Raw genomic sequence first — 22,629 nt, forward strand, 5'->3', positions numbered from 1 at the left:
CATTCCTCCCGAGTGAGCCACTTATTCTAGCCAAGGCAGCATACACTAGAACCAGTCAGGTCCCCTGGGAAGATCAGATCCGCCGTCTGAACTGCTGAAACACTGCCCACTGAAATCCGCTTCCTGAGTGATTCAGTGTCCTCTGCCACTGGTTCGAGCCCTAGAAGTTCAACCAAAACCACACTACCATCTTAGGACTCTGATGGGTTATACTCCTGCCTTCTGAAAATGGGCATTTGGGTTAATATTAAAATAAGTGAAAATACATAAAAATAGAGTAAAATACAGTAAGAAGGGAAGAGGAGGAGGGAAAGATAATAAGGAGTGAGGGAGGATAAAGGGAGGAATGAGGAAGGATAATACTACTTAAAATTCACAAAGAATATTTTCAGTCTTCTAGACAACATACAGATTCTCAGCCTGAGTCAAGATGGTGGGCTGGAAGAGGAAGACATGAATAATAAGAGTATGTGTTATATTTATTAGAAAACAATTAACTCATGGGGATTGTAGAATAGGGGCTATGAAAAGGTTAAAAAATCTGGCTATAGAGGATGTCCTATTCGAGGAAGTCTTGAGGTTGGATTCTCTTGCTTCTGTGAGAGAGTCTTCTCTTTTGTGCCGGCTGATTGAGGCTCTCAGTGGCCTCGGGGTGTAGTCTCCTGAGGAGTGAGGAGAGGACTTGCTGCCTTAGCCAGCGGAAGACCCACCTGAAGTTCACACAGGAGAGGGCCTGTGTTCTAGAATGAGTGTCCTCCTCCTGTGGCTGACCCAGTGAGACTGAGGAGGTCTCTACAGTGCTTGTCCTTTGGCTGCCAGTTGTCTGGCTTACCATCTGCCGAGAAAATGAAGGAGTTAAATACGTATAACCTGGACAGCAGTGGGGCCCATATTTACCCACTTATGGAATTCAAATCCTTTTATCCAAAATAATCCAACTGTAAATGTGAAATTTTAATACTTAAACACACATGGGGCGGGGGTTCATAACTGTTAGTCTTTTCTTAACTTCCGTACCGTCTTTTCTCCTTCAGTGCTCCTCAGTATTTTCCCTTCGACTCTACCCTGACCCCTTTCCTTGCTGTTAGCCTCCTGCCTCCAACCACTGGCCATGTTAGACACTGAGGGAGGCTGGCCTTGCTTCAGAGCAGATGGTAATGCTCCATGCATTTCGAACTGCCCCCCCCAACCAGGTTCCATCCCCCTTTTGCCTGTGAGGCATCCCTCTGCTCACCTCAGCAAGTTCATGTTCCCGAAGTCTTGGAGGAATCTGTGGAAACTGGATGATCCCTTCATGTTGGCGGGTGTGGGGCAAGTCCTGACAAGTATCATGTTCTTGATGACTGACCTGAGCTATGTCTGAAGGGGAGCTGCTGAACAACTGGAAAACTTCCTCCTTAGCAGATCCAAGGAGTGCAGAGTCATCTTCTTCGTCATCTTTCTGATTTTCTAGAAATTTCTCAAGCTTTTGAACAAGACTGTCCAATTTGCTGAGAGTCAGTTGTGTGTTCTCGTCGGGGTACTTGTCTATCCACTGATTGCTTCCATTTATGTCCCAACTAGCTATGGAGTCTGACTTGTTAGAGCCCACATCAACATCCCAGGCCAGGGTGATGCTAAGTTTGCAGAACTGCTTTGGGTCGCCCCGAATTTGGTCTCGTCTCCTCAGGAGTCTGCCTGTACTTTCAGTCCTCCACGTCCCTTGGATGGGAGGGACAAGGACTGCAGGACCCTTGGAAGACATATCTTCACAGGAGATGGTGTTCTCATAGGAGAATGTGTCTTCACAGGGGAAGTAACCCACAGAGAGGCTCAGGTTTGATTGAGAGCTGCTGTCTGTGGTGTCCGATCTGTCACTGCTACAGGGTAAGTCTGCCATGGAGTTCAGGGACTCACATCTCAGGTCTCCCTCACTCAGGAATCTTCAAAAGAAAGAAAAAATAGGTGGGATTGGGGAGAAGAGGGAAGTCATGGTACTTAAGCAATAAAATTATCCATTCCTTTTTTCTGTTTGTAACTATGCCATTCCAGTAGTTCATCCTACTTTTGTATTCTTTAATGAAGGGCAAAAAAGGCCACCCCCTCCCTTGAAAAAATGTTTCTCTTTGTATGGCAGCCTCTCCACTAATCCTCTCCACCTGCTACCGCTCATCATCTGTCTTGCTGCAGTTGAAACAACTTGCATTATAAGAGAAAAAAATGATCATTGTATAAAATTTGAAAAATACAGAAAAGTATGAAGATGAAATTAAAATATGTTTATGATCCTACTGTCCAGAGATGTGGATAACCATCCCTGAAAACATTTTGGTGGATTTCCTTTTCTTTTCTTTATGTGCACATACATGTGTACCCGTGTGTTTGTACACATACGTACACACATATACGTGGATGTCACACAGCTTTTGAAGCTAGGATTATTGTATTTTATGGTAAAACCTACAGTAGAACATGTATATGGCTATTTTGTCATTTTTAACGACTTTCTTACTGATGACCGCTAGGTGGTTGTTACTATTTTAATAAATCTTCAGTAAGCCCCCTTATCAATAAATCCTTGTGTCTCCCTTTATATATCTGTGGCTTTGATGGATCAAAGATCACCGATAGATTAAACTGGAGTTGATATGAAATTGCTTTCCAGAAAGGTTATAGCCATTTAGATGCCCATCCTCCCTCCATCTGTTGGCATTTTTCAGTGCAGCTTTTTCTGTGATGCCCCAGTAGGTACCTGGGGGTGGAGGAATAACACACACACACGCACACACGCACCCACACACACGCGCAGACACGCAAACGCACACACCCACTCCGTCACGCCCTGCTCTGGTGGCTGCCCACATGAACACGGCGCTGCCAGCTCCTGAGCCATAAACTGGGGAGGTTAGAAATCCTTCATATCCTGACTCGCAGTGGCTGGAAGTCCAACTGCCAGCAGTCTGTGTTCTGGGACTGTTGGTTACTATGGCAACACAAGGACCCAAGTTAGAGTCAGAAATGTGGGAAGAGAAAAAAAAGGGATAGAAAGCCACAAGAGCTATCCCCTTGCTTCCACACTATTCTGTACTCATCCTGTCTTGGGCTGAAGAGGATCCCTTTGAGGGCAGGAGAACAAAGGCGATGGTAGTTCCTTCCCTCCTGTCACGTGGGTGTGGAAGATGGCTTCTGTCTTAAGGAGTTTGGAGCCTAGTTGGTGAGATGGACATAAACAGCGTGTCATAGGACAAAATGGTAAGTGCAGCAACAGGACTTAAAAATAATGTCATGGGAGGGGCGCCTGGGTGGCACAGCGGTTAAGCGTTTGCCTTCAGCTCAGGGCGTGATCCCGGCGTTATGGGGTCGAGCCCCACATCAGGCTCCTCCACTGGGAGCCTGCTTCTTCCTCTCCCACTCCCCCTCTTGTGTTCCCTCTCTCGCTGGCTGTCTCTATCTCTGTCGAATAAATAAATAAAATCTTTAAAAAAAAAAATAATGTCATGGGAGAACGAAAGGCGGTACCTCACGCAGCCAGGGTGAGTTTGGGATGGGAATATTAGGAAAGGCCTCCTGGAGGAGATTACTTGTGATCTTAGTATTTATGAGACAATAGGAGTTGTGAGGTAAAAGGGGTAAGGGGGAGGTGTCTCGGTGGCTCAGTCAGTTAAGCATCTGACTCTTGATCTCGGCTCAGGTCATGATCTCAAGGTCGTGAGATCAGGCCCTGTGTGGGGCTCTGTGCTGAGTGTGGAGCCTACTGAGATTCTCTCTCTTCCTCTTCCTCTCCCTCTCCCCCTCCCCCTGCTTGTGCTGTTTCTTAAAAAGGGGGGGCGGGAGTGGGGGTGCGGGGGAGGGCCTTTTCGACAGAGGGGAGAGCTTGAGCAAGGACACCTAGGTGAGAAACAGCTGATTGTGTGGGGAGATCAAGCTTGATGAGGTAAATGGGGGTCAGTGAGATCATGGAAGGCTTTCCGCCCCTGTTGGGGAGCTTGGATATTATCCTGTAAGGCTGTAGTCAGGATGGTGGTATTCATTTATCTGGCATTCTTCCAGGTAATTCAAAATATATTGAAATACTTGGCACGATTAAAACAAAACTTACAATGGACTTGGCAGCATGAATGTTATTAGTTGACTTTCATGAGAATGGGATCCGTAGGTTTGCACGGGGTTGAGGAATGAATGAGAGGAAAGGGAGTGAGAACAGTGAATACAGACTGTAGTTTAGAAATGTCTGAATGAGAAAGTAAGAGGAGGAAGCAGAGTCAAGGTTAGTTTTTGCACCCATTCCCCCAAAGAAAAAAGGGGCAAGGAATCGATACGGGGGAGAGTTCAAAATATAAGAGATTGGCTGCTGCTTTTGGAGAGGGTAAGGGCGGGATTCATGGCATGGGTAGAGGGATAGGTTGTTATCCCCTGATATTAGAAGGAAGAAAGTGAAGATGGATATAGAAAAATTTGTAAGAATGCTATGCTGAGGACCTCCATTTTCTTCTTCAAGTTTCCCAGCTAGCCTTTTGTCTTATTGCAAGATTAAGTCTGCATTTCTTTTACACCAATTCTGTTAACTGCCGCCAAGAACATGAGGTGTGTTGGTCCTTTTGGAATTGAAAGCATCTCTTCTGTTCACCAAGCCCTCCCACTTCCCAGGCTGCTCTTCCCTTAACCGCTGTTGTGAACCCTTCCCTTTCCAGTGGCACTTTCCAGTGGCATCATGAAATTATTTGGGAATTGGTCAGGTCATAGCTCCACAGTGACCCAGTCTGGTTACTTGGCCTTCGCTGCTCTAGTGCTCTCAGTGGGTAAATCATGGGTGAAGGTAGTAACTCTTTCATTGTTTCCATATGTGTAATTCTGAGGACAGATGTGGGGTCATGTAGGATCAAAGGCTCTCAGTGGCATAGACTAAACCAAAAAAACTTTTCTATGAGCAAAATCATCTTGATAAACTGGGCATAGCAACCTCCAGTCTGATCTAAACTGTGAGACTATACGATACTGATTTTCAGTCAATTCAGTGATTTCCAGGAAGGGACTAGGGCACCTTCTTGGTTTCCTGGAGATAAAGCCCATGTGTACTCTGAACAAATATATTCGTAAATTAACATTGCTTAGATTTGCTTTTGGTCCATTTTGTAAAAAGGTCGAGTTTTAAATAGCATTAAGAGAAACCGTAAGGTTTTTATATTTATCAAAAAAGAGGCATGGATTTAAACACACACACACACACACCCCCCCCAGAAAAAAAGCCAAGAAATACAAGTCTGACTTAAAAGAACCTCAGCTCAATGGAATCTATCAGTTGCTTAAGATCCTTTCCAAATATTTTTCTGTCTTTATTTCCATTTAACAAGATTACATTTTTTAAAGATTTTATTTATTAGAAAGAGCCCGTGTGCGCACACACACACACACACACACACACTGGCAAGAGCAGGTGGAGGGGCAGAGGGCGAAGCAGACTCCCCACTGAGCAGGGAGCCCGCCTTAGGGGCTCCATCCCAGGACCCCGGGATCACCAGCTGAGTCAAAGGTAGAAGCTCAGCGGACTAAGCCACCCAAGTGCCCCGAACAAGATTACATTTAAAGCTTGCTGTGCCTCGGGTTTTTCACTGTTGTACTGGTTTACATTTTAGGTTCTGTTAAATAAGATTGTTTTTAGGCAACTTTGTCTCAGATGGAGTTGGGGAAAAACCCTGTCTTCTACCCAACAGCTGGCAAGTGACCACAAGTCCCATGAGTGACTGGGGACCTAGATTAATCCCAGGGCGGTGGCATCAGGACCTACAGACTTACTGGCATTTATTGAGCATTTACTACACGCCAGGTCCTGTGCTAAGCACTTTATACGTGTTTGTTTAATCCTCACAGCAACCCAATCTGTTACGTATCATTATTGGCTCTGTTTTACAGATGAAGGAACCAAGGCATGAGCATTTATGTAACTTGCTCACATTCCAAGATCATAAACCCTAGAACCTGGATGTAAACATAGGAAGTCTGGCTCTAAAGCCCATACTCTTACCTCTACACACTCTTGTCTCTCAGGGTGCTGACTGCCTCCCTCCTCCCTTGAAGATCCCTGGGAGAGGTGACCCAGCCCAAAAGCAAACCCATGTTCTCTTTCTTTGAAATAAACCACTTTGAGTAGAGCTGTATGTTCTAAGAGACTTGCAGGAGGTGCGTGTGGTACGTGGGACTGGCCCAAAACAATGGCGTCCACATTTGGGGTGGGCTAAAAGACTTAGAATGGTTGTTCAACAGCTTCCTCTTTGGCATAATGAGACCTGGATCACCCGGCTCTGGCTTTTTATAAAAACCCTTGTGACTGCCTCCCAGAGCACTGGGAACCCAGAAAAGCATTTGTGAGTAGCTTTCTTTCCGTGAAGGTGAGGGAAAAACTGTTTGTGGTACCGTTACCCATGGAAATGGAACACTTTGAACTAAATATAAACATTTAAGTTGGAAAAAATTATTTCCCAGCCTAAACCACCAACATTTAGAGTGATCCTGAAGATAAAAGAGTTTCAAATGGGGGAAGCCTCAGAAAAGACTTGAAAGTTTATTTATTTATACACTGTTCTCTCTCTCCATATTTATATATACATGTACAGTTGACACTTGAACAGCACAGAGGTTAGGGTACTGACCATCCCCCCCCCCCAGTAGCAAATCTGAGCATAACTTCTGACTCCTCAAAACTTAAATACTAATAGCCTTAAGAGATATTGTATTGTTTTGGGGGAAAAAAATCCATGTATAAGTGAACCTGTGCAGTTCAAAGCCACGTTGTTCAAGGGTCAACTCTGTGTGCATATACATATATATGTTTCATCTTAATATACAACTCAGATAGTGAGAGGATCTGAAACTCGCCTCCTCTCTTGTCCAGAAAAGAGGGCATAGTTTGATTTTATATGTATGTGTGTACACATACATATTTCATTCAGCTGTCGTCTTTCCAAGGAAGCAATGGCATATAAGCTCTTTAGGACGCCATGATGAGCAGTGTAGTCAATTCTAAAAGATGACTCAGCTTTCACCTGTAATAAGAGATCAGGGGATTTTGGGTTCCTATTAGCTTATGTTAATTTTTTTAAGGCTTTAATTTGATTTGCTGGTCAAGCTTCTCTTGGATCACTGTTAATCTAAATATAAGCTGGCTCATCGTCACCATTTCTCTTGAAGTAGAATCATCCATAATAAAACCTCCTCAGATTTTTTTACTTTTTAAAAATATTTTCTTTATTTGTTTGAGAGCAAAAGGTGGGGAGGGGAAGAGGGAGACCAAACTGCTCAATGGGCAGGGAATCCAACTCAGGGCTGGATCCCAGGACCCTGGGATCATGATCTGAGCTGAAGGCAGACGCTTAACTGACAGCCACCCAGGTGCCCCTAAGATTTTTTAAATGATAGCATGTCATGAATTTACAATGTTTTAGGTCTGAAGCTAGTAATAATGATAACTTTAGAAATTGGAACACTTCCTAAAATCCACTTGGCTTGATGGGATTTGGAACCTAAATATACAAAGTAGGAAGTTTCTAATTTAGAAGTTAAGCTACTGTCAGGGTTAATTTTATGTGTTGTCTTCACTGAACCACAGGAAACCCAGATATTTGAGTAAATATTTTTCTGGGCATGTTTGTGGAGATGTTTCTAGATGAGATTAACATTTGAATGGGTAGACTGGGTAAGGCAGACTGCTCTTCCCAACGTGGATAGCCATCAAGCTAATGTTTGAAAGGCCTGACTGCATACAGCAACAAAATGAGTAAGGAAGAATTTGTTCTCTCTGCCTGTCTCTGAGCAAGGACATTGGTCTTCTCCTGCCTTTGGACTCAGACTTGAACTTATTTATCAGTTCCCCTGGTTCTCAGGCCTCTGGCCTTGGACTGGGACTTTACCACTGGCTCTCCTGCTCTCATGGCAGATCTTGGGACTTTTCAGTCTCCAGAAATGCATGAGCCAATTCCTTATAATAAACCTGTGTGTGTGTGTGTACACATACATATATACATATATTTACTAGTGGTCCTGTCTTTCTGGAGAACCCAGTCTAAGATCGCTGCTTATTTTTTATCTTTTGAAATTATGAACTATTTTAACAATACAAAAATAATCACAAACTCTGTGGTATGGTGCAGTAAGGACACAGCATCACTTCTGTGGTAGTCTTGCCCATAGTGCATAATCACGGCCTACGGATGAGACAGTATCAGACAGACCCTGATTATGAGCCATTCAATGAAATAACTGACAAGTGTCGAGGTCATTAAAACAAGGAAAGATGGAAAAACTGTCAAACACTGCAGAACACCAAGGAGAAATAACAACTACAAATGTACTTCTGGGGCACCTGGATGCTGCAGTTGGTTAAGCGTCTGACCCTTGGATTCAGCTCAGGTCTTGATCTCAGGTTGTGAGGTCCAGCCACCTGGAGACCCGTGGGCTCTGCCTCAGCCGGGAGTTTGTTTGAGATTCTCTCTCTGTCTCTGTCTCTTCCTCTGCCCCTGCCCCCAGAGTAAATAAATAATTTTTTAAAAAAAGTACTGAGGGATTCTGGGCAGGATCCTAGAATAGGAAAAGGATATTGATGGAAAAAGAGTGATTTCGATATGTTCTTTATTTTAGTTAATAGTTTTATAATAGTATTATATCAAAGCTAATTTCCTGGTCTGATCATTGTCCTGGTTCCACAAGTTGTTGGTATTAGAGGGAGTGGGCAGGGGGATGTATGGATACTGTGTTTGCAACTTCTCTGTGAGTCTAAAATATGGTCAAAATAAGCATTTTTAAAAGAATACATAAAAATATAGTAAATAATGTAAGAAACACCTATATACTTACAACTCAGTTCGGTCAAGTCTGAACATTTTGCCATGTTTAATTTTTAAAAATTTTTAAATTTATGTTAAGATTTTATTTATTTGAGAGTGAGAGAGCACAAGCCGGGGGAGCAGCAGGGAGAGGCAGAGGGAGAAGCAAGCTCCCCGCTGTGTAGGGAGTCCCCGATGTGGGACTCGATCCAAGGACCCTGGTATCATGACCTGAGCTGAAGACAGATGCTTAATCGACTGAACCACCCAGGTGCCCCGATTTTTTTTTTTTTTGAAGAAACAAAACATTTTAGGTAAATTTAAGACCCTTTATTCTCCTCCATTTTCCCTACCCCATTTCTCCTATGATCACTCTCCTGAATTTGACGTTTATTTATCTTAGACATGTTTTAATATCATCTTTACATGTTAATATATTGTTTAAATTTTGGAGACAAAAACCAATGTAAATTGAATTTAATTTTAATGCTACTGAACTGTACACTAAAAAATGATTGAGATGGTAAATTTTATGTTACGCGTATTTTACCAAACACACACAAAAGGTTGAAAGGGGAGGAAAAAAACCTAGTGTAAATAGACTACAAGAGATTTTCTTTAGAAAACAGGAAGTCCCCTTATTCCTGTAGCTTGTTTTGTTTTATAAGAATTATTGTGACAAGGGCATCCTTCTTCCAAACTGAATTCTTAGCTGAAATATGTACTGTTTATTTTTGGGGGTGGGGAGAGGACACTGTACAATTTCCTACGCTCTAGTTATAGGTTTATTCCTGAACAGACAAAACCTTATCAAAGCTCATGTACCTGATTAAAGGAGAATGGTGTTTGGTGTGCAGCAAAGTTAAATGTTGTTAAGCCTTTACTGATGCTACATACTCTGCTAGGGGCTTTCACATGCTTGGTCGTTTAATTCCCATGACAACTGCCTGACTTGTGTATTTTTATCCCAATCTTAACTTCTTGTGCAGTTCAGATTACCCAGATCTGCCTTCAGAGGCCGGAGGCCCCCTGGAGGAGGCTGCTGAGAACTAGCCTCAGCTGCTTCTCCCTCGTGGGCTGCTGCAGCTAGCGGACAGTGGCCATGGCTGAGAGCTATCGGTCTCCCGTATGCAAGCATTTAATAGCAAGCAGGCACAAGAACTGTGCCAGCCAACAGAGAAGCTACTAGCCACATGCGGCAATTAAAATTAAATGAACAATTTGGTCTTCAGTCACACTAGCCAAATTTCAAGTGCTCCGTGATCGCCTGTACCTAGTGGCTAGCTTATCCCAGGGCAGACAGCACATTCCCAGCGTTGCATCGAAGTTCCGTTGGACTGAGCTGCCCTAGAAGGTCTTTATGCTGTGTCCTTTTGTGTATTTGGGCAGCCCTCTGAACAAAAAGTTTCATTAGAGGCAGATGGGACAATAGTCTAGCCTCAGGATTTGGCAGGATCAGGTGACAGTGTTTCCCCCAAAGCATCTAGAAACAGGCTTGGTGGTAATCTTCAGCTAAGGGCGCCATTTTGAAAGGTTTAGACAACTGGGTTGGAGAGATTCTTGTTCCCACTTCAGCATAAACAGACCATGTCTGTACAGTACTTACAGCCCACCATGAACACCACTTGATTGATGAAAAATCATTTGTGGCAACCATTATACTAAACAACAAGCTCTGGGGTTCAGCAGATAATTGACTCGGTTTTCTGTTTACATGAGTTTTTTTTTTTTCTTCTTCTTTTTTTCAAGAAAGGGATAGAGAGAGAGGTGGAGAGGTGGGGGGAGGAGCAGAGGGAGAAAGAATCTTAAGCAGGCTCCACACTCAGTGCAGAGCCCGACATGGGGCTAGATCTCAAGACCCTGAGTTCATGACCTGAGCCAAAATCAAGAGTTGAATGCTTAACCGACTGAGCCACGCAGGTGCCCCTATGTGAGCTTTTGATTAGTCATTCAAATGCTAACTGCCCCAGAATATAGGTTAAAAATAATAATCGCCTTTGTGTCACAAGTGGCTAGGTTGAAGTATTTTGAAAAATATCAGGCATTGTAACGGACTGTGTATATTCTGTCTCATTCAGTCCTTACAACAGCCCTTTCCCAGTGGCATTGCTGATATTAACCTCATTTTGGGCTGGCTTTAATTCCCCAGGGGCATGTGGGCTGACTTTAGCATAATTGAGACGGTTGCTTCTTTATTTAAGTGAGAAGTAAATGCAAATTATTTATACAGTTGCCAAACAGATAGACATGTAGCTTTCTTGTTTTATTTCCTAATGTCAAGGCTTCTACCTACTTTAGACCAAGATTGGTAATGCCTCACACAACACCAAATGCGGGGAATCCATAGTCTTCTCCTAGCTCTCTGTTAAAATACTCCCTATACTTTTCCAGTTTTTATTAATTTAACAGCCATGTGCCTACCGATTGAGTGCCTATCAAATTCCAGGTCACTTCTAGCAACAGCAAATCCATTTTTAACTTGGTTCTGCTTTATCTACAAAACAGAGATAATAATGCTTTTCTTGTAGAGTTTTGGTAATGATTAGAGATTGTATATATGGAATGCATGGTAAATGGCTTATTTTTATTCCATAGTTAAGGAAATTGAAACTACTTCTTCTTTCATTGGCACTGCTTCTCTGGAGAAAATGTTTTATTTAATTTTAAAATTTCAAACATAGGGCTGCCTGGGTGACACAGTTGGTTAAGCGTCCAACTCTTGGTTTTGGCTCAGGTCATAATCTCAGGATCGTGAAGACTGGGCCCCGAGTCTGGCTCCACACTCAGGGAGGACTGTGCTTGTCCCTCTCCCTTCCCCTCTGTCCCTCCCCTCACTGCTCATGCGTGCTCTCTCTTAAATAAATAAATAAAATCTTTTTAAAAAAATTTCGAACATAGACTTGTTTCCAACTCTGATTGTGTATCAGAATTGTGTGTGCATTTAATAATTATACTTGTGTTTGTAGGATTATCTGACCATCTCCTTCCCCTGGGCTGAAGTCTCCACAAGAGAAAGGTGGATCCATTTGGTTGTCAGGCAATTTCTATAGCCACCAGCTTGGTGCCTGGTCTGTGACACACACACACCCCCCCCCCCCCCGATTCTGGCAGTCATAAGGAACCACCAGAGTTATCCTTTCTCAGTGTCTCACTTGGAAACCGCACTGGAGACTTTTCCATTTCTAGTACATTCTCCAGTTGGGTTGGAAATGCCTGGAAGGGATCCTTCTGGGGCTAAGCAGAGGTCTGGTGAAATGAATCCCGACCAATCTGGACATTTAGTTCTTGTTTTGCCATTATTCTGAATTGGGTAGATGGTCCTCTTGGTGGAGAGGGTTTTCCACAAGAAAATCTTAGGGGTAGAGGATGGGGAGGATGTAGTGTAGATTCCACTCTGCAGGTGCTTTTAGGTATCTCGGGGGAAACAAGAAACTACAGAGCCTAGTTGGCAGTTTACTACAGTTCTTTAAAAGGCAGCAATAAAATGCTTGAAATGCAAAGATTTTGTTCCAGTTCTCTGGGGTGTTGCAAAGGAAGGGGGGGTGGGAATGAGGTATAGAAATCTAGGGAGATGTGCTCAAGGTTGATAATCCAGAAGGACCCCAAGAGTTCAGAGGTAGAAAGACTAGCATGCAGCTCCCAAACTAACCCAACAGGAGAAAATATGAATAGGAGGTGGCCTGCGCTGTTTTCCTTAAATTCTGAGAAATCAGAAAGATGGTATGTAGTATCTGGAGAATGAGTAAAGAGTGAATGTGAATAGAAGCAGAAAACGTGAATACCTATTTTAAATAATGATTAACTTCATTTTAATTAGAAGGGAATTAGAAGAAAAGCAGACTGGGAATAAGTGAGCCTAGGTTGGGGGCTGGGGGGGGGGGATGCAGCTTGCATGTCTTGCTGCCTCTCTCTGGCCGTTATCATCAGTCATCACAGAGCTCCTACTAGCAGACATTGCCCGGGGGCCAAAGCTTCCTGTCCTTGCTCCCCCTCCTACCTGTAAAGCCTTTTTACCTGTCTGTCCAACCTTTCCTTAGCACAGATAAAGCTTTCTCTCCACTTCCCTGAAGCTAAATAAAATTAAGCTACAGTAGGTTCCCCACCTCTGGCTCAGATCTCCCACAGCATCTTTGAATAGAGCTGTTGTATGTTTGCACAATGGTCTCCATTCAATTATGAACCACTTGTGCATGCCTCCTTTGGAAGACAGTTTGTTACCCAGAATGCACTTGTGGTGGCCCTACCAGCATTGGGACTGGTGAAAATGACATTGGTTAATGAAAACTATAGGAAATGATCGGGCAAGGCATTTCCAGATCTTTTTTTTTTTTTTTTTAAGATTTTATTTGTTTATTTGACGGAGAGAGACAGCCAGCGAGAGAGGGAACACAAGCAGGGAGAGTGGGAGAGGAAGAAGCAGGCTCCTAGTGGAGAAGCCTAATGTGAGGCTCAGTCCCAGAACACTGGGATCACACCCTGAGCCAAAGGCAGACACTTAACGACTGCGCCACCCAGGCGCCCCCATTTCCAGATCTTTTAAAGTTAAAAAAGTTAAATTATTTTTAGAACAACACAAGATGATTATGGAAAATTAGAAGATAAAAGACAAAAAGAGGAAATACGTTTTGGAGACGACCAAAAGAAAAACTTCAAGGTTAGAAATCACATCAGTGGTTGCCAGGAGCTGGGAGTGGAGAAATGGTATCTGCTGCAAAGGGCAGAGAGGGAGCTCTTTGGGGGCTAGAAATAATCTCTAACTCATGGTCCAATAAAAATGTAGTTTGAGCTACAAATGCAAGCCAGTAACTTAATTTCCTCATAGGCACATCAAAAAAGGAAAGAGAAACAGGTAAAATTAATTTTACTATATTACTATTTAACCCACTATATGTAAAATATTATAATTTCACCACATATTAATAAGATCTTTTGCCTTTTTTTTTTTTTTTAGCCAAGTCTTTGACGTCTGTTGTGTATTTTATACTTACAGTACCTCTGATTTTTGGATTAGCCACACTTCAAGGGCTCAGTAGCCACATGTGGCAACTCTAATGGGCAACACAGTTCGACACTGTTTGGATGGTGGTTACACAACTGTGTACATTTATCAAAAATCCTCAAATTGTGTACCGAAAAAGGGTGACTTTTGCTATATATAAATTATACCTCGATAAAAAAAAGACATTTTCCTGTTAGGCAGAATGAGCCAATACGTGTTCCTTTCATGACCATCTATTAAAATTATTCTCTTAAAATGAATCTCAGAAATAGAATTTGGCAATTAAAAAAAAAATAAAACTGAAGAGCGTGCATTAGAACCACCCAAGGCAGGGACTTTCATAGATTTCAGCCGTGTGCGTATGTGCCAGTTTTTCCATTACAAAGTTTGGAAAGAGTGAAAATTTAATTAGACAGTGCTGCAGTTTTTAAAAACAGATTTGCATGTGTTTGACAAAATAAAGATGAGCACAGATTGTTTTGAGAAAGACCCGATGCTAATTCTAGGAAAGAGCTTGTTGTTTTCCCTTCTGTTCCATAGCTCCTTCTCTTGCAGTGGTATTAAAAACCGCTTGTCTCTGGACTCCTTTCTGCTTCTATTATATAACGTGCTTTGTAGTAACTATTTTGACTGTAGATCTGTCTGCGGGCATTTTTTAGGGTGTGTGGGGGTTGGGGTGGAGCTCATGTACCCACTTGACAGGAGGAGGTTGTGGGGCAGTGAGTTGTGGGGGAGCAAGTTTAACTTTCATAACTAAAGCCAGGAAATATTTTTGGCTGTGTGACAGTGTGTCAGTAGTTATAAATAATTTCATTTGCTATTTGGCAGCTATATTCGTGTTTTCTTTTTGCACCTAAAACTCCCCGTTTAAATTTTGTTGAAGCTAATGTAAACATTCACAAGTTTGAGAATTTAGGGAGATCAGAAAGATGGTATGCAGTATCTTGAGTAAGTCTCAGAGAAATAGGTGAAAAGGGTATCTTCGAAATGGCTGTGTAAAGCTCTGCTATCTGGGCTGAAAAGGAAAAGATAAAACTCATTAGGTCTGAAAAGCAAATTCTGTAAGTGTAGGCTGGGGAAGACCTACTGATAGTACATATAAAGCACAAAGTGTGATGTTGCTGCTTTAAAACTTTACAATCTGCAGAATACATTTAGGAAGTGAACCACAGGGTCAGGAGCCAAGTAAGCCCTTCCGCTTTTGTTCCAGTTCAGTTCGGTGTCCTGTGCTCAAGAAGCAGTTAATTTAAGTCTGTAGTTCTCAGGATAGCAGTTCATCTACAGCAGGACTGAGCGAACTTCAGTGTGCATTGAAGGTGCATAGCTCTGGGCCCAAAAAGTTCTATATAAGAGACTAGAAGTGGGGCCTCGGTATCTGTACTCTTCCCGTGTACTTCCAGTGGACTCCACCTTGAGACACACTGATTTAGAACAACTGCTTAGACTTTTATTAGGTTTTCTCTGTATATTAGTTACTGATGAATTCAAATAAAAGGCAGATCCCTGTTGGGGACGTGCTATGGCTTGCAACACGGGGCAGTATTCCAAGTGGTGTAGCCGGTATGAAGTGAAGGAACTCAGAGCAGGAGGGCAGGGCCACCGACAATTGACTCAAAGATATGGGCAGGATTCAGATTGGAGGAGATGAAACTGGGTGTCCAGACACCTTGAGGGAGATAGCATGGCAGTCAAATGAGGAATGACGTCACGTGGGGGAGGAGCTTTACGTAGAGACAGACTGTTTTAGAGTTCCGAGGAAATTTTAGCAGGAGAAAAGGATTATGGGCATTAGGAAGCAGTTGTGAAGGAAATGTAATTGATGGTTGTCCATGGTTCCTAAACTTGGGTGTGCATTAGAATCACCCGGAAGACCTGTTAAAGCGCTGAGTCCTGAGTCCCACCCTCAGAATTTCTGAATCAGTGGGTCTGGGGTGGGGCCCGAGAATTTTAATTTCTAACAGGTTCCCGAGTTCTGTTCATGCTGCTTCCTCTGGGGACCATGCTGTGAGACTCACTGCTCTTAATGAATTTGGTAACTTAATCTATCAAAAACCCATAGATGAGGACTGGAACACATTGTGGGGGCGAGATGGAGGACGGGATGGTAGTCACGGTGTTTTGTGACCTAGAACTCCTACCAGGTAAGCTGTCTTTTCTCCCCTTTCTTCTGAGATTTATTTATTCTCAGAGCAACTGGTCCAACCAGAAATACTCTAAAGGTAGGGACAGGAATGTGGTCATGGAGAATAATTTGAGAACCATAGTCATATTCTGAGTATGGCCGGAGTACTTCTAAAACTCTGACTAAAATTGTGTTTCTCAGATTTTATTAAAAAAAAAAAAAGTATGGTATATCATACTTTAGTACCAGTGTTTACTAGAAGACATAGTAACCCACTGTTTTATGGAAGTTTTGACTCTTAACACTGAACTCATGAGCTTAATCCCTCAAACTTGCTTCTCCTCCAGTGTTCTTTACTAACAGCATCGTCTTCTGCCCGGTTTTTCATGGTCTAGTCTGGGAATCATCCTGGACATCATTCCTTCTCTCTCTCACTTTCAACCCTGCGTCCAGTCATTCACAAAGTCCTGGTGATTCCATCTCCTAGTTTGTCCATCCCATTACCATCACTTTGTCAACTAACTCTCACCTGTACCTTCCACATCCTCTCTCACTCCCTTCTGATTTATTGTCCACATGGGAGCCAGAGAAAACTTTCTAGAAACACTAACCACATCAGGTCACCCCTGTGTTAAGACCCTTCAATGATATTTCTCTGTAGTTAGGATAATCTTTAAATTCTCAAAATGGCCCCTGTCAACATCTCCAGCCTCATTTTGAGTCACGCCCTTCTTGTTCTGTAAACTCCAGTCCTACGGACTATTTCACGTCCTGAACTAAACATGTTTAAAAGCATTGCCCTTTGCTGAGGTGATTGTGGACCTGTATCCCAAGGGTATCTGCAGAGAAGAAGGTTTTGTGCAATTAGAAAATGGTGGCCCTGCAGGCGGATACAGCCTCTGGGCCAGAACAGACCAGATTTCAGCCTCCACTCGCCAGGGCAGGGCACCCTGTGCAGATCACAACCTGCACAGCCAGAATGGTGACCCTGACTCAAGATGTCAGTTGGTTTGCCTCCAAATTAAAATAGGTCTCTTTGTCCTATTTAGAAGCAGAATCCTGGACAACTTCTGGAAATCCCTGAAAGCCTGGTGATTTAGTCATGATTGCAAATGTGAGAAGGCTTTTACCATGAGAGCTATCGGAATTGTTCTTTGCATGACTAGGATAACATGTATGTGTCTTCCCAAGCCGGCGTGGCTCCGTCTGTGCTGCTTGCTCATAGCTGTGTCTCATAGCTGAAGAGCAGGAGTGATTTACAATCCAGAATGTCTCTATCTGCTAGCCGGAGAAGCACAACATTCTTTCATATGGCATGTTTGCTCTTGTGAAAATGACTTGAAGTATTTGAGACCTGGCAGGAGAAGAAATGGGAGGAGACCTAGTTCTTGCTAGGCATGAGTCATCTTGTAAACATTTAAGTTGAACATTGTATTAAGCAGTTTCGTTGTTGGTACAAACGGTTCATCAATCCTAGATCGCTTTGATGCACATGCTAGATAGCCACACGTCCTCTGCCGGATCCTAGCGTAAGTCTGTCTCTGAACAAACACTGGATACATATCATTGTGATGATTTTGCCTTTGATTTGAGGCAAATCAACTTTTTTTTTTTAAACGCAGTATTGAATTTTTTTTTTCTTGTTTTTTGGTCGCCTTTCAGAATTACGGAAGTGCCTAAGTATTATTGGGGCGGGGGTGGGCCATAAAGGAAAGTGTGAAAAACAACCACATATATTCAGTACCTTGTCATTTCAAACTTTGATGGGCTCTCTCTCAGAGAGGTCATTGCCAGGTCGCTCAGTAGGAATAGAATTTGAATCTGGGAGCAAATAATTGCTCTGTAAATGTTTGTTATGATATTGAATTTGCAAATATGCTGTATCTAATCAAATTAGCTTATCACGTTCGCTACTGGGTCATAAAGGCAGTTGATGGCTGTTGTCACTGAAAATAAAACGTGGCCAGCACATAGAAAACTCATTCTTCAAGGTAGAGCTGCAGCTGGATTTTCCAGGCCAGTTGCAGTCTAAACTCCGCCTCATGGGATGCCCTGAGCCTTTGTGATCCTGGGTCATCTCACCCCTGGCAGTTGGCCAGTCTGCTGCTGCCGCAGCCCAGGGGCTCTTGTCAGGCCTCAGGCCTATCGTTTGCTAGGGCTGCCAAAAAAGGTACCACAGACGAGGTGGCTTATGACAGAAATCTATTCTCTCACAGTTCTGGAGGCTGAAAATCCAAAATCAAAGCATTGGCAAAGTTGGGGCCTCCTGAGGGGCTGTGAGGGAAGGAGCGGTTCCAAGCTTCTCTCCTTGGCTGGTAGACAGCCGTCTTCTTATGTTTTCATAGCATCTTCTGTCCCTGCATGTCTGTGTGTTCAAATATCCCTTTTTTTATTGGGATACTAGTCATATTGGAATAGGACCCACTCTAATGATCCCATTTTAACCTGATCATTTCTGTAAAGACCCTGTCTCCAAATAAGGTCACGTTCCGTGCTCCTGGGGGTTAGGACTTCAGCATAGGAGTTTTGGGGGAGACACATTTCAACCCATCACACCACCTGTAGTGTTGAGCCTCCATATAAATTAGCCTCAGAAATCTAGCTGCACTTACTGTGGAATCTTCTATAAATCACCAGAAGAAATCTGTGAATCAGCTGAATTTTAACTCCTCTTTTTCCAGCCCAGAAGAGTGCCTTAGTGTGGGTGCTGCTGGTTCTGCGGTTCACAGTGCTCTCCCTGCCGTTCATTTCATGAGTCATGGGATCCAAGTATTAGGGAAAGGAAAGCCAGTATGACAGTAGCGTCTTTAGCAAGCGGCCTTCCACCGCTCCCTTTCCACCAGAGTCCATGACCTATAAAATGTCCAACCCATCCCAAGTTCTGAGGATCTGAGATAGAACACGTTGATGTGTGGTGTGTTTTTGCTTGATTCCTGTTTGAATTACACCATCTGCATATCCTTCATTTCCCGCATAAGCCTGGTTTGGCTGAGTGGTTTTGACACTCACAGCTCTCCAGTGCTTTGGACTGACTGTTTATTCTGAGAGCTTGCAGCTGAATTTTCTGGCAAGTTGTTGTGATACAACCAGTAATTCCTTCAGTGGAGGTTTTTGAGCTGAAGGATGTCTTCCTTTTCTCCTCTAGGCCTTTCCCAGTTTCTGGAAGATGAAGGCATCTGCCAGGCTTCTGTCTCCTCAGACACACTGCCCCTGTCGTGCTTGTTTACCCCATCTGTGTTTTTAGGTTTTCTCCATTCCCTGTTCCCAAGCATGTCTTGTTAGTGTAACTGTTGTGTACCTTCTTAGGCTTCTGGGCGTTGAGTCATAACCCATACTTCATTTCTCCTGGCCTAAGAGACCAGGACGGATGGGAACTTGTCTTCCCTTTCTACTAAATGAGGTAGATTTTGTCTCCCTGCAAGTGTATTCTAAAATACCAGCAGTTTATTAGTAAAACTACGTATCCTGCAGGAAACAGAGTTTGGGGCTGGTTGGATACTGCATGGAATCACTGGTATCCATACTTCTATAAGCCTTGTAGCAGGGTGGAAGCCACCAAGGTCAAGGTCCTTTCTGACTTTATATGAAAGGCTCTAGCAATCTTTACTATTAAGATGAAGTAGAAAATTACTTATTTTAAAGATTTATTTATTTGAGAGAGAGAGAGCAAGCAAGCACAGGGGTGGGGGAGTTGGGGCAGCAGAGGGAGAGGGGGAGAGAATCTCCAACAGAATCCCCACTGAGCCGAACACAGGGGCTTGGGGCTCGATCGCACGACTCTGAAATCATGACCTGAGCCTAAATCAGGAGTCGGATGCTTTACCAACTGAGCCACCCAGGTGCCCCAAGGTGAAGTAGAAAATTACAAAAATTGTTCTAAATATAATGCATATAATTCCCTGAGATAAAAGGTCAGTTCCCTGTTCCTTCTTTACATAGCCAATGCTCCCATTTTCCTTCCTGTGCTCCCCTCAGAGTGAATAACTTCTAAACTGGGAGTTTCTCACAGGTGAAGGTCCTTGGTCGGCGTAGGGATTGCCACTCTGCTTTTGCCAAGCGTCTTTAGGAAAGACTCCTCTTGGGGAATTCTCAATTGGAATTGGAGCACACGTATGCATCTTTCCTCCACCCGACCTCTTCGTGGTAAAAAAGAGATTTAAGAGAGTCATTTTTTCCGCCATCCTTATAAGGGATGGGTTTCTTGGCTGAAACGGGTTTTTCTGCCACTTGCTACCCAACCCCCATGCCATGGGCCACATGTTTAATTAAACCAAGAAGCAATAAATATATCAACCATCTCAGCTAGACTTTAAAACATTGATTTCTATTCTAGAAGTTTGTCTCTGATGGTTTCTTTTCCTTCATGGAGCCTGGAGCTGATGTACCCAAGCAAAGGAAGGCCTAGGACCTCGTCTCTCCAGAGGCAGCCATGTACCTTGAGAGGCAGTCCTAGATTTGGATCATTCCACTGCCAAGAACCAGAACCTCTTTGTGGCTAAAATTGGATGCTTCCTGACTGCCATGCCCTGCTTCCTGTTGGAGGAAATCCCAGAGACTCCCAAGAAACTCCAGAGAGGAGCCCAAACTTTCCAGCATCTGCCTGGTAACCTGACGGATCTGGCATTTGACCTCTTTGAAGAAGACAAGCCTAGGGCATCCCACATGAATTCCAGTTCCCCAGTTGACTAAAGTACTCTCTCCAGGGACGAGGGTGTTTTAAATATTTCACCTAAGATCTGTAGTATCAGGCAGTAGCTCTCTGGCCCTTGACAGCAGTCCTCGGGGCTAGTTTTGCACGTTGGCTTGTGGACTGTCCTGGAGTAGTTATACCTCCCTCTGACCTCCTCTCTTTTTAGGGAACGGGGCAATGAAACTAACTCCCAGCTCCTTCCTTTGGGTAAATCACGACCCCGTCTCCTTTGCAGCCTTTGTTATAGCTCTAGGACTCAGACCTCACTCCACACAGTGTCTAAAACATTTCAAGAGGCTGCTGAAGTTTCATTTCTCTTTCTATTCCCTGGGAAGATGTTTTTGCAGAGATTTATCTCTGGCATCTATTTCCCTCTTGTCACTGTAGGAAGACTTCCTAACCTTCTTTAGCTTCTTGCCTACACATTGGAGCCTGCAGCAAGTTAAGAAGAACTCAGGAAGCCCCTGACTGGTGACATGCATGTACAAATGAGGGTCCGGGGGCATGTTAATGGTTCTGCTTTAGCTGTTAGCGAGCTGCTCTCTCTTCTCACTGTCAAAGTCCTCGGCTGCTGATGCTCCAGTTGTCACAGTTGGGCAAGCATTTAATAAAGTTATTTTCTGCTCTCCATTCTCCTTTTCCTTCCCTATTTTCCTCCTTCCTCTCTCCTTTTCATTCTTCCTTCCCTTTTTTATACTCTTATCCCCATGGTTTTTAGGCATAATGTGTAGGGTAGGAGTTTTTTGGGGGGTGGCGGTCTGTCATGAGAAAATATTTATGGAACCGGTGAAGGGTGCTAAGCTCTTTGTAAAGATCAGGTCAGCAGAAGGGGCATATGCAGGAAGTTCTCAGGGGATACCTGGCAGGGGCGGAAGTCCTAGTTACATATGCACTATTTATTGAATCCTTAAAATGCACGAGGCCCACGCACAAGGCATGGCACACACATCTTCGTGAATCATTTTCTAGACTGTGCAAATTCAAGAGATCTGCTTTACACTGAAAAGATGGCAGGCCTTTGCCCTCGTGGTAGAAATTAAGGGAGGACATGGGACTTCTGTCATCTTTGGCAGCCGTAGGATTCTTTTACTTCATGAAATACAGTATTATTAGACCACCGGGTTGTTGTTTTTATTCCCCCTCAGTTTAGTTGCACTGCATCCATATTCTATGTAATTTCTCTTAGACTCTGATAAAAGGTGGTTTTCCCATCTTTGTTTTCAGAACCATTTCTTTGTTTTTCAGCCTTTTTTTTTTTTATTGGGGTATAATTGACCACAACATTATATTAGTTTCAGGTGTGCACCATCATAATTCAATATTTGTATGTATTGTGAAATGATCTTCTCTTAGCAACTTTCCAGTATGCAATATAGTATTATTAACTATAGTAACCATGCTAGCCATTACATTCCCATGACTTAATTATTTTGTAACTGGAGGTTTCTTCCTTTTGATCCATTTCACCCATCCCTCAACTCCTTGCCTCTGGCAACCACCAATCTGTTCTCTGTATCTATGAGCTTGGGTTTGTTTTTTTGGATTCCACATAGAAGTGAGATCATATGATATTTGTCTTTCTGTCTGACTTATTCCACTTAGCATGATGCCCTCAAGGTATGTATATATCATACTTTCTTTCTTTTTTTTTTTTTTAATTTATTTGACAGAGACAGTGAGAGAGGGAACACAGGCAGGGGGGAGTGGGAGAGGGAGAAGCAGGCTTCCTGCTGAGCAGGGAGCCTGATGCGGGGCTCGATCCCAGGACCCTGGGATCATGACCTGAGCCGAAGGCAGCCACTTAACCGACTGAGCCACCCAGGCACCCTCTTTATTCATCAACCTATTAATGGACACTCAGGTGGTTTCCCTGTCTTGACCATTGCAAATAACGCTGCAGTGAACATACAGGTGTGTGTGTGTCTTTTTGAGTTAATGTTTTCAGTTGCTTTGGATAAATACACAGAAGTGGGATGGCTGGATCATATGGTAGTTCTGTTTTTCATTTTTTGAGGAACCTCCA

The 22,629-nt window shown here is 43.3% G+C and overlaps 2 protein-coding genes across 16 annotated transcripts in view; one reads left to right on the top strand and one right to left on the bottom strand.

Annotated features, from left to right (window-relative positions):
• PPFIBP1 (PPFIB scaffold protein 1) overlaps positions 1-22,629 on the top strand; it is a 173,954-nt gene that overhangs the window by 77,864 nt on the left and 73,461 nt on the right. The gene's annotated exons all lie outside the window — the stretch shown is intronic.
• On the bottom strand, positions 522-1,879 carry C25H12orf71 (chromosome 25 C12orf71 homolog). Its single transcript, XM_087855927.1, is given in 3 exon segments — positions 522-562; positions 565-835; positions 1,235-1,879. Coding segments are annotated over 3 exon segments (957 nt in total).

The sequence above is a fragment of the Ursus americanus genome, chromosome 25 (assembly GCF_024610735.1).
Source record: "Ursus americanus isolate L20-20 chromosome 25, mUrsAme1.1.p, whole genome shotgun sequence".
In the NCBI taxonomy this organism is placed as follows: Eukaryota; Metazoa; Chordata; class Mammalia; order Carnivora; family Ursidae; genus Ursus; species Ursus americanus.